General features: G+C 42.2%; 1 protein-coding gene and 1 long non-coding RNA gene across 6 annotated transcripts in view; one reads left to right on the forward strand and one right to left on the reverse strand.

The window, feature by feature from the left end:
• Window positions 1–12,853, forward strand: part of chd9 (chromodomain helicase DNA binding protein 9) — a 69,776-nt gene that overhangs the window by 16,007 nt on the left and 40,916 nt on the right. For 4 of the 5 annotated variants that reach the window (XM_051380601.1, XM_051380603.1, XM_051380602.1 and 1 more), the window contains one exon: window positions 8,483–8,892. In XM_051380601.1, the coding sequence (XP_051236561.1) occupies window positions 8,483–8,892 (410 nt within the window). Of the gene's footprint in view, window positions 1–6,241; window positions 6,425–8,482; window positions 8,893–12,853 lie in introns of those variants that run through there. The other variant, XM_051380604.1, reaches the window with a different exon arrangement.
• LOC127352313 (uncharacterized) lies at window positions 4,267–5,403 on the reverse strand. The gene is made up of 2 exons (XR_007881069.1): window positions 5,286–5,403; window positions 4,267–5,162 (listed from the first exon to the last, which is right to left on the reverse strand). It is a non-coding gene; the product is annotated as an uncharacterized LOC127352313 (long non-coding RNA).

The raw sequence follows: 12,853 nt of genomic DNA on the forward strand, positions 1-12,853 counted from the left end.
CTAATTTCCATCGGTTTGGCCAATATTTTATTTAACAAGAGAGACCTGCATTTAGAGTGGTGAACTGTTTGAATAGGAAAGATTTCAAAAAGGCATGGCATGTAAAATTAGGGAGTTGGCTACTTATTATGAAGGGTGTCCCTCTGCGGATGGATGGCCTCTTGCTTTTACTTTGTCTCATGCTCACTAGTGCTTGCACACAGCACAAGCCCTTAAAATATAATCTTAAATCTTGCTCAGCGACTGCCCTCTGAGCTGACACTTAAAGATGCAAGAGGGGCAGATGCCCTAGTTAGAATCACTGTCGGCTCTTCTCAGTCATTGGGCCTGATTGACGCAGAGCCAGACTTTGGCTATACTCTGTATTCTGCACAACCGTCAAACCCAAGTCACAGCTGTTTTTTAACAGGGGTTAGTGAGAAAATGAGCATCATGAAGAAGCCACTAAACCAGCACACAAAACAGATATTAGGCTTGATTGATATTAATATCATCTTGTCATGTAGATTGTGGATTATTTCTTACTTTTCTAACTTCCTTTTTATATTTTTATGATGTCAGGCAAATGCAGAAAATCATTCTGGTATTTTCACTGGAGTGATTCAGACCGCCACCTCACAAGGTGATGGCAGACGTCTTCTCTCAAAACCATGCGTTCCTGCTCTCTCCTCACAGTCACCCCCTAGTGTTCAATTCTGTCCTAACCAGATGACTAGGTACAACACACTGTATCTGAAACACTTTGGATGGATCTGTCTGCGCTCATAAACCTTTTTATTAGTAATAGGAATACTTGTGCTGAACTTTATTAAATAAATCATTATTAAGTAAATTAGCTGACTGCATAATAACAAGATAACAGGCTATCTTTGTTAATGCCTGAAGGATTGGAGTTGCTTGGGATTGCAGCAGGGCTGTAGTGCTGAGACATGTCCCCGCTATTGCTGGACCAGTTAGTTTAGTTAATTGTCTACACTGTTCTCTGTGTGTACGAAAGGAAGGAGGGAAGGAAACAATGCGTTTGCATGTGTACATGTTGTTTTCTGTTGTCTGTCTCTGTGATCACGGTCCTTTGAGCTTTATGTGTGTGTTTGCTATAAATATCTCAGACAGACACATACGCGCGCGCACACACACACACACACACACACACACACACACAATTATTCACACACACACACACACACACACTGCTAGCAGGGTTGTGTATTGTAAGGTCAATACAGTTGCCAGACTTGAACTTTGCTTACTTCTTCTTTTTACACTTATTGCATGGTTAACCCTGGGGGTTGTGGCTGCTGCAATATCAATGTCTGTGTCATACTGTATGTTTTGAGTTTATAGTAAATTGAAATAGGCGGACAATGTCCATATGAACAACAATCCCTACTCACAGCCACATTATTGTTAGAAAATGAAAGACAAAAAGCTGCCTCTTTATCACTCCAAAGGATGCTGGGTAGCTTAAATTGTCCTTTTTCCCACAATAAGCCTACACAAAACTGAAATTGGAAGTTTAAATTATACACATCTAGTTTGGAAATAATAATGATTAAAAATAATTGATTTTGAATTGGTTATTGTAGCTAAGACATAACAACAGCATCACTGGTATGTGTTTATTGATCAGCTGGAAAGTACCTGTTGGAAAGTGAACGAGGTACCTGCTCACGTTCTTGAAAAACTGCTGAGGCGCCTTTGAGCATGGCAGTAGGGTAGGTAACCCCCAGCTGCCTGTCATCGGCCAACGATAGTGGATGTTGGGGAGCACCCAGGTGCAAAGGTTTGTTCCTGTATGGGTATAAGGCCAGACATTGCTCACAAACGACACACATCCTTATATAACACATGTTAAGTATAAATTATAAGAACATTATTTTATTACAGTGCCAATTCAGTTTAACGCAACTCTTTTTTTTATTGCGAGCTTGTGCTATTCTGTTTCTCCTTGAACACTTCTTCTATCAGGCTCGGTAATGCTGTTTGGTCACAGTGGAGCAGATCCGACTGTAGTAATAATGCTCTGTTAGACTTTCAGCAGCTTCTCTAGAGGGCACCATGCTCGGCCCAGCTACTGTTACTCTTGACCCTGAATAAAGGATCATTAATGTGTGGTGCTGTATTTAATTGGTTGAGGAGGCATTGCTCTGCATCATGTCTCCTTTCATTTATCAACCCTACGGCTGCCTCACACTCCAGTGTGGCTGCAAACTGGCCTAATTAGTAGGGCCTAATCTTTTTTTTTTCTATTGCACCTGGACTTAACACTGTGATATATGTTTTGATTAACAAAGCAAGGTATGAGATCTGGTGATGGTGATCTGTGATGTTTTTGTTTTCTGTGAGAAATGCTAAAGGCCAAGCCTTTTCTTAGTAAACACCAAGAAATGTTTTCAAGGAAGTGTGAAAAGAAAGGGAAAGCTTCAAGGGGAAGGTGATGATACTTTATCAGGCCGTTTTTTTATGTCATCAATTTTGTCATGTGATTTTAGGAGCGGGCAGCTTGTTATGATGTTGTTCAAAAAAATGTTGAGGATTATTGGCCATTGATCAGAGAAAATTAGCAAACTGAAGACATTGGTTGCATTTTTCAGATATTTTGATGTTTTGCAGATACCAAATGGTGTAGCTAAAAAACAAAATTATAAAAAAAAATTGTAAGATAAAAGTCAATAATAGCGCACAGCAGGAGCTGAGGGTCAGCTGGTCTTGTGTGGATTAAAACTTAAATATAATTTTTTTTTTTATGTCATTCAGTGCATCGTGAAAAATGTTGCCACATTTTATTCCAGTCATGGATATAATCTCTGTGTATAACAGTAGCAGCTAGCTGTAGACTTTGAAGCAGCAGTGGGTGCTAGCCATGTTGTCATTTTTAGTCAGTGCTAGCTCTCAGCTTTCATTTCCCTAATGGTGAGTTAGTGGAGACTCTCACGGTGATACAGGCAAGAAATGAGAGCAGTGGCGCACTAATACAGTCCCTCTGATGAGGAAGAAATGGAGTGTTCAGAGACAGACACCTGTGTGTGTGTGTGTGTGTGTGTGTGTCTCTCTCTCTCTCTCTCTCTCTCTCTCTCTCTCTCTCTCTCTCTCTCTCTCTCTCTCTCTCTCTCTCTCTCTCTCTCTCTACCCACCACACACACACTTGCTTCCTCCAGCTCTGCTACTCTCCTCCCCTTCCTCTGCTCTGCTCCCCTCCCCTCCTCTTCCTCTCCCTCGTCTGTCCTTAAAGGAAGCCACTCCCCTTAATACAGAGCAGCCAGGCTTGTTTGCATATTAACCGTTTAGTTGCCAAGGAGCTATGGCTTCATGCCATGTGACCGTTAAAGCATGTGTATGCTGTTGACTAAGCTGTTATTCTCCTTTCCACTTTCTTTATCTTGCTCTTTTTTTTCATTCCGGTGAAGAATTATTTTTTTTATCGTCACTCATGGTAACAAAGTCTTTCTGTGTTTAAAATAAGTAAATATAAATATTGTACTGCCTCTGTCACCTCTTGCCTGTTTTACCCATCAAATAGTATTTTAGCTGTTGGGATTTTTTTGGGATTGTAGATGTCAGACATCATGGTGATAATGATGATGATGATGATGATGAGCATAGGTCATATTACAACCTTTACAGTACAGAGGCCATTCTGTGTTGTTGCAAGCGTAAGAGGTTGCATAATTCTGTACACACATGGCCAATGCAGTCACAAAGGACACATTTTTGTTTTCATTTTGACTGTGATGTTTTAGAAGAGACTATGTAGAGACTATTTTTTGCTCATTTGAAATGTGCAAAGGAGCTTATGAGTTTTAACACCCATTGCACCGTTTAGTGTGTGTGTGTGGGTGTGGGTGTGTGTGTGTGTGGGTGTGTGTAGGTGTGGGTGTGGGTGGTCTAAGGTCACCCCAAGGCTCTGTACCCTTGTGGGCATTATCTGACAGTGGATTTGTTTAGCTTGGGGAGGACACTGTTGCTCAGCTCTTGGTAAGCATGTGCTCTGCTTTAAAGTCCAAACTCCAAGGCCTGGCCTGACAGGTGGATCTGCCATTATTATGCACACATGGCAGTCATCTCTGTATGAGATATAAAGCTATAACATGTAAAGCTACACAAACCACATAGATGTGGTGAGAGACTGTCCAGTGGCACTGTAATACCTGTGTGCCGGCAGTGGTCATCCAAAGTATCTTTATAACCTTCCCCTCCTCTATTTACTATACACACACATGCACTCACATATACACATTTTGAATAAGGCTGTCCACACCATTCCAGTTGGAATTACTAAAAACTTTATTTGGGTTATCTGTTCAACATGCAATGTAAAGCCATATTGTGTTGTAGCCCGCACACGCTCACCCACATATTTCACACCATACTTGAATAATCTCACAAGTAGTGTTCGTAAGTTTGCTTTGGGCTGAGAAGGATCAGAATGGAACAATATGATAAGTTAAACAAACATAACATAACAGGCCCAAAACCTTGAAAAATCACATTTCAATTTCCTTCCTAGAGGTCCGGCTCAGGAGAACATTTAATATTTACCGAAATAAGTCAACTAAATAAGATATATGCTTTTGAAGATTTTTATTTGCTTTTTAAGATAGTGTGGAAGATCCTGGGTGAAGTCAACAGCCTGTAACTCACCTGCCTTGTGATGTGTGTTGACACATTGTGTTTGTATAATGTTTTGAATCAGATGTGTCCATCACTGGTCCTGAATTAGCTTGCATATGCCAGTGTGTGCAGCTGTATGAAAAGTGAACAGGGTGTTGGCAGGGAAAGAAGCCTGTTCAGCTGATTTTGCGCAGTAAATAAAGATTTCAAAGCTGATTGGGTATCTGTCAGTAACTCAGGCCTGGCCCAATAGTGCTGTGCACTGTACATGGCTTCAGGCCAGCCGTTATTCCTGATACCATGTGCCAGCCGGTGCACATGGCCCCTGCATCATGCTGTCAGTCCCGCAAAAGGCTGGCTTGCTTACTCGGAGATCTCTTCTGGCACACAGGAAGAGCTGCATGTCTTGGATAAATCCCAGTTTCCCCTCTTGGAATAGCTGGGTGACCAGGCCTTGACCTCAGAAGTGCTTGAATTCACCCCTCTGTTGTGTTGTGTTGTGTTGTGTTGTGTTGAGGGAGTAGAAAGTCTTATTTTCTATTTCTGAATGTCTGCAAAGTTGAATCAGAAATCTATTTTTAGCCTTTGGGAAATTGATTATCTATTTGTTCATCTAGCCTCGCTGTGCATTGCTGTTCCATAAATAAATCAGCACTTCATTGGCAGTAACTTACATGGGGACATAAAAAGCTACAATGTTGACAGTCTGTGGTGTGGGTGAAATCCAGTACGTTGAGGGTTAAGTTGTGAAAGTTAATGTAATAACTGCTAGCACCATCTGCTGGCCTACTTCCTTACAAAGAGAGAGAGAGTGAGAGTGCGAGTGAGTGAGAGAGAGAGCGAGGGAGAGAGAGAGAAAAACGAGTCTGGGTTTTAACGACATCTCTAATATTCATGCTGATGCATTTTGCTGCTTTGTGCTTTCATTTTCCGCCGCTCTGCCTGCCAGAGTCTCGAGCTCGCCATACACGCCCCAGCCAGGGAGAGGGGAGGGCAGCAAGGGAGAACGAGAGAACGACAAGTGGGGAAAAAGAGGAAAAAACAACTGGCCAAACAAGCAAGCAAGCTAACACAAAAGCCTTTTTGTGTGGTAATAAAAGGAGTAACCTACCTTATCCTGGCTGAAGACGAGGAGAGGCGCTAAAGGGGGAACGGCAAAGCGGAAAGAGCAAGAAAGAACGAGAAATAAGTGGGGAAAAAGCTCAGAGAGGTACAGAGAGCGCACACGAAAGCCAGGCGGAAAGAGGAATCAATGAGAGGGGAGGAGAGAGGAGGCAGGGGAAGGCAACTCTGACACACATATACAGAGAGAGAGTGAGGGAGACTTTGGTGAAGCCGGACGACGGCAAAGCAGCACGCAGTAGCAGAATGAGAGCTTCCTGGACTGCCACGCACCTCCTCTACCGCCCACAGCGCTGCTCCCTCATCACCCTGTGAAGAGACAAACGAGGGTGAGAGAGAGAGAGAGAGAGAGAGCTCCCATGCGCTCCTCTTGAGCCCTGCCCGCTGGGGGAGGAGGAGACGAACGGCTACAGCGCTCTTGCACTGCCTGAGGAGACGAGCTGACCGGGGAGGAGGAGGGGAGGCAAACGAGGAGAGAGGGAGGGGAGGGGGGGACACACGGCTTTAGGAAGAGTGAGAGAAAACGACTGTTGAAAGAGTGAGTGTGTTTATAAGAGAAAGCGTGAGTGAGCAACGGAGAGAGAAAAAACCCGGCGAAAGGGCAAGGCTTTTGTTAGCCGGTTGGAGAGGGGGAGGAAAGAGGAAGAAAAAAAAAAACACCATGTCTACAGTGAAGAGGCCAAGAGGAAGGGTAAGTGAGCTGCTCTGAGAGCTGGGAGGGAGGAGGGACGAGGGGGAGGAGGGGCCGGCAGGAACTGAACAACCTCCTCTGCTACTGGCTCATGCTGCACTGCCGCCATCTTGAACTCATTGCTGCTTTATTTTCCTCCCCTCCATACTCATTTGCTTTGCTGTGCTAGATCTTATCAAGGCACACTGGTTTTACAGTGTTTCTTTTCCCCACCCCCACTGTCTATTTATTCCATACATCACTTTACCGCCCTCCTTTTGAATCCTCTCTTCAGGCTGCCCTTCTCTGTAGTTTATGTACAGTGCACGTTGTGTGTGTGTCTGTGTGTGTGTGTGTGTGTGTGTGTTCGCTCGCGTCCTCCATGTGTTGAACCTGTCAGTCACCAGAGAGCTCACTACATGTGGAAATGAGGGGGTGAGAGTGAGGGAAAGCTGGCCGGCCCACATGGAGCTTACTCTACCTTTTCATGGGCTGTAATAGTCCTCACCGTTTTCCGTGGGACTACGTGCTGTTAGGGAGATTGAAATCACTGCAGTGCTGGCAGGCTGTAATTTCAGTTATTTATAGATGTATTACACAGCTGCAGTGCTCTCAGTTTTGGTGCATTTTATCTTTTCTCCCCCTCTCTGTCCCTCTCTCTGATAGAAACCTGTATTCAGTTTTTTTTCCTTCCTCTTGCTGCTTCTTTCATGTTCTTCCGCTCTTAAGAATTACTTTCAACCCCTCCCCCTCTTTTTTTTTTACCATTAACTTGAATGTGAACATTCCAGCATGATCCAGTAAATTTCTTCCTAATAGCCTCAGCAGCGTTGCACACGTGAAAATCATAATGCAGCTCGTGTGTGTGTGTGTGTGCTTTTTTCCCCCTTCCTTCCAAATGAATCGCTAGTTATTCACCTCCCTCCCCCCACTTTGTTGGCGAGGTTTAAGCTAATTCTCTTTATTTAGCTAGCATTCTGAGGAAAAAAAAAAAAGCAGCCGGCCGCGCCTGGACCATATAGGCATACGCAACACATTTTTAGATTAGGTCATCCATTTATGGGTTCCCTCTCCACTGGGCTCAAGGCCCACCACAGGGCGCTTGTGTAGGCATAACCGCAGTCACACCATCTATTATTCACGTATTATCATGTATCAGCCAGGATGGATTATTTATGCCTGCAAGGCTCACCCTAACCTGCTACATTGAGCCAGCATTTAACCTACCTTTGCATAGCTTACTCCACCTAGAAGAATTTCATTGAGTTGGCCTTAGAGTTTCATGTCACGTGGTTTCAGAGTCCTCTGCACCTGATCTAAATGAATTCATGGGGGAAACACCGGTTTTTCTAATGCTGAAGGCCTGCTAGTAGAGTCACACAGGAGGCTGAAAGTTGATGTGAGCATCGTGAGACAGGTCCACCCCCCTTTCCCAGCATCTGAGATGGGAACAGAAACGAGCGCTGCTGTCTGAGGTTCACACAGCCTCCAGAAGGTTGTGTTTTCTGAATGAGTGATCACATCGCAGCATATTGTATATTGTAGTTTCATAAAGGGGTTGCAGTGGTTGGCAGTGTATTTTTTTTCTTCTAAGCCTCCAATTAATTCTGATGATCACATTCACCCTCTGCTTATTGTACAGTGAAATGACGTCTCAATGTGTTGGCACCATTTTCTGTAAAGGAAATCAAGGTTTGCTCACCTATTAGATAAGCTTTAATAGCCTTGTTCATAGCAAGCAGTTATGAATGGCATTTTATTCTAATATCATTATTTGTTGTATGTATATAATCTATAATGTTCTCAGATAAACTGAGTTCGGTCTGATATTTTTGTCTCTGAGAGAATCTGCTAAAGATTTTCTTTGTACAGCATCAGCTTCAGTCACTCAGCTCTGTTTTAAAGGTCAAGTGTCTGTATCTGACTGGGTCTTTCTATACACATAGCACAGCAGCTTGGGTTTGTGTCATCTAGATGACATCATGTCTGTAATATTTTCAAAATATTTGCCTCAAAGAGGATCAATAATTTGAAATGTCATTATTAATCATTCTCTTTATTTTGTCCCTCTTTCCTTAGCCTCGAAAGAATGCAAATGGTCCTGGCAGCCAAGTACGAGTCCTCAGTCCCCCAATGAAGAGCAGCTCATCGTCCTCCTCCTCTTCCTCATCGTCTTCATCCTCATCCAGCTCATCATCGGAGAAGAGGACACCGCGGAGGACGCATCATCAGATGGAGGCAATTATACAGGACAAGCAGGAGAAGGCCAATAGGATAATATCGGAGGCTATTGCTAAGGCCCGGCAGCGCGGAGAGAAGAACATCCCCAGAGTTATGAGCCCTGAGAGCTTCCCCAGCTCTTCCTCACAGTACAAGACCCACCGTGACCGCGAGCACAAAGGAAACGGCAAGGCACGGCTCAAAGAGAAGGCCTGTAGGAAGGCCTGCATTGTACCCTCCTCCAAGCCCAAGCAGAAGGCCAAGATCGGGTATGTAGTCACAGCCCTTAATACGGTTTTGTAAACCACTGAAATGCATGTCTTTTGTTAAAATAAACCAGTAAATGGAGCTTTCAGGTCTTACCCTACTCAAAGCAATGTAGTATTTTTTTAACACGTGCCTAAACCACTGCAGAATTTAATGAGCCGGATGAACAAGTGACATATGCTACTGCAGTATTAAAACCCTGTCATTGTACTACCATACTGATTAAGATTTAGGCATATTCAACCCAGAGATAGGGCTGCAATAAACAATTAGCAAATCAATTGATCATTTACTTATGTTAATGTTTTCTTATTTTGTTCAATAATATGGCAATAGTAATGGCAAATGCAGACCATAGAATGTGGACACAGAAAGACAAAGAAAATTCACTTCCTCTGCATCCATAGAGCAAACTGATACATTTCACAAAGTACTGGCCAGAAATGCAGATGTGCAATGTTAACACAGTGGCTTCTTTTACTTAGTCTGATTTAGGGGGAAAACACTAATAAATCCTGACCCCCTTAAGTCTAAGGGATTTGGAGGGAAAGAAATATTTTTTTTCATTTTAAGATGATATGTTGTTGGCATTTTAAATGTTTATCTTATGATAAAATGTTTATCTTCATGTATATCTGACAAGCTGCCTAATTGCATCTCGCACATCATCTATGGCCACATGATCTATTGATAGCACTATAAAAAATATCTGAACTCTCCAGACAAGAAAAATATCTTGTTAAGAAGTTGGAGCTGAGAGTCAAAGCTCAATCGCTTCGTAATTAAAACTATATTGTTAGGAGGATGCTCATTTTTCCATGTTTATATTGATCCCTAACACCTGATGCCTGTACTGCCTTTGCCTATTTTACTGATTTGAAACTGCTTGTGTACTGGTTCATTTTGCTAGTACATTGTTTTTCCAGCGGACATTTTCTGCCTGTCGTTGCCAAGATGGAAGCTCAAAGTTCAACAGAATTTACTGCACGCCATAACAATAAACCAGGCTCAGTCATCAGCATAGACATGGGAGGAGCAAACAAAGGCTGCATTTACATGTGAGACAGTGCTGCCGAGTATATTCAGGCTAGTGCTGATGTATAGATACCACGGTCCGCCTCCCATCCCCCTGTTTAACTGCTATAAGCAGTGTGTAGCTATAAGCCACACCCAACATAAGCTATTGAAATTTTCAGCTGGTGCAGATGCGAGAGCTGAGGCAGGGAGCTGAAGGAAAAGGGGGAATGTTTAGACACGGTAATGTCAGATTGTGCTGCTGACAAAAAAACAAAAACAAGCATGATTAGTTTTAACCATGATTGAGAAGGCCTGTGTTCTTTAGACTGTAGCGTGAGAGTGACTGACAATGGTCAACAATAATATCTGGCAGGCAGCTGTGTTGATTAATAACTAGATGAGCTAGGCAGAGGGAGAAAAGCTGTAGCAGAAAATGGATTTTGCTTGTAGTTTGTGTGTGTGATAATGAGAAAGTTGCGGCAGTGCTGATGTTTGGGAGAATAGTGAGATGATGGAGGAAATCAGTCATTGTGACACAGTCCCACCAGCTTCCCAGCTTTAGTTGGATGTACTTGCCTGGTGATGCTGACAGGAACTCAGGTCTCTTAGCTGTTTGGTAACCAAAGGATTGTTGATCTGGTGGCATGCTCTGTTTTGATCATCATATAAAAGCTCAGTTTGATCATGTAATTTAACTTTGAGTCCAAACACTTTTGAGATCAGGAAGCTTAACTCTACCTTGGGTAGTCAGTTCAGACACACATCTTTTCCCTCCGTAACCACCTTGCAGTTCTGAAGACACAGATTGCATTTGTTAGACTTGTTAGTCTTGAAGGGCAGCTAACAATTGGTCTGCATTCTGTCATCCAAATGTGTCACTGATTCCAATCCCTGTTATTACAAGTAAATGGGTTATGTAACCCATTTTGATTCTTTGTAACCATACTTGGCATACATGCATAAAAAGCATCAGATAAGGCTGCGTGCATCACAGCCTGCTTATGGAACCTAGTATCGTATCAGTCAACCTAGAGCTTTCACTGCATCATGCATTGTAGCCATTTTGAAACGTCAAACTCATTCAGTCTGATCAGATGAGTGGCACAATCTTACAGAAGATTTATATAGGCCATGACCTTTTGTACTTGTTTGATAGCTTTGTTTCTGTTTGTTTATTTCCTAAACCAATTTTGAGTTTGTCAATGCAGCCAAATGCTCTCAATCTGTGGAGTCTGGGTTAGTGCTACTATATTACGTTTTATTAACCTCTTTCAGGAATAGTAAACTCTAAAGGATGCATTTGAACTTCTAACACATTGTGGGATTTATGCTGTACTTTAAGTGTATTGCTGTTTTAAATACACAGTTGCAGATACTCCTCTTTAAAATGATGTACATTTAGAACGGTAGACCTTGCAGTGAAACTGGACCACTTTACAAGGCTTTTAAAACTCAATTATTACCCCTACCGTTCACACAGTCTGCACATTATCTTGACTGAGCCTCAGACTAGTCAGAATTGAGACAATCAAATACGCCTGAATTTGAGAAAAAGGAATCAGTGATTGAATTGATTGAGTCTGTGACCCTGTAGTTTGTCCTGTCTAATGAAGTCTGAGTGCTGTGATGCTGTGAATTACTCTTCAGTAGTTACATATTTGTGATGGAGAATCTTTTCAGTCTTTTAGAATGTGACCGCAGTGATCCCCAGTTTACAGTTGTAGCACCTACTCTGTGCCCCTCTCCCATTTGTTTTAATTGAGAAAATAAGTTCAGATGTACAGGCCCTTGGTGCAAATGTGGCAATGATGTATAGCTCTGTCTATATATGTGAAGAGGCATGTGGGAGTGTGTGAATATTTTCATCTGAGGTGTGAATATTCATAGCTGGCAAATGCTCATGCTAATAGAGCTTCTACTTTTCTACTAATTAGAAATGGCACAATAAAGAACAGTCAATTTGGAGCAGAGTTTTCTCAAGATCTGTATTTGATGAGGAAGCTTGTGGCCTCAGTAACCAACATAAATTTGACTCTTGGTGACCATGTTGATGTGGAAAAAATATAATTACAGGATTGGAACATACATTTCCCTTTTATTATAATATCATCATAATAATAAAAGCAATATAATTACAAAAAGATGACGATCATAAACCTATTTGTACTGTGTTCCATAAAGGACTGCTTCACTGAGGCAGGCAGGTCTAGGCCTAGAATTACTAGTCTGAGCATGATGAGTCACAGGCTCATGGCACTGTAATGTAAACATAAGAGCTAAAACCTAAATACTATCGTATTGGCCTGAACAACGGTTGACCTGATTATACGGCCTCTTTTTCAACACTTGCTTTTGAAATGATTTGTCCCACTAAGGAAACATTTAATAAAACAAACTAGGCAGACTACGTTTTTACGTTTTTAAATATCATTAAAATGCATTGTCACTTTTCTAAATAAGAATGCAGCTAATGCATTAAAAGCACATAACTCCTAGAGGAGAAATTGAGATTATTAGATGCTTGTGGGGGCAGACACATCATGCATTATTGTGGCATTTTATTCTGGTAGTGAGTGCTGGTGAATACAAGACAGACTGGAGGAAGCTTGCTAGCCTAGTGGAACAGTCAAGCTGTAATATAACACTGACTTAGTTGCAACGTATAACAAGTAACGTCAAATAGGAACATCTACTGTTGTGCTTTTATAATGACAATTATAAGACAATTGTGAGCCTGAACGTATCAATGCTGTGAGTGTTTCAACTCTACCTTGGATTAAACCTCCATGTTCTCTTTACTTTATTTAGCTTGAACCACCAAATACAGTGAGAACTGGTGTGTGTCTGTACAGCCACAGTGTGGGATAGTTGTTCTGTTGCTAATGTGGAGTTATGGAGGCCTGTGTACACGATGACAAGAAGCTCAGAGGAGAGATTCATACTTTA

Source organism: Dicentrarchus labrax, unplaced genomic scaffold (genome assembly GCF_905237075.1).
Source record: "Dicentrarchus labrax unplaced genomic scaffold, dlabrax2021, whole genome shotgun sequence".
NCBI lineage: Eukaryota > Metazoa > Chordata > Actinopteri > Moronidae > Dicentrarchus > Dicentrarchus labrax.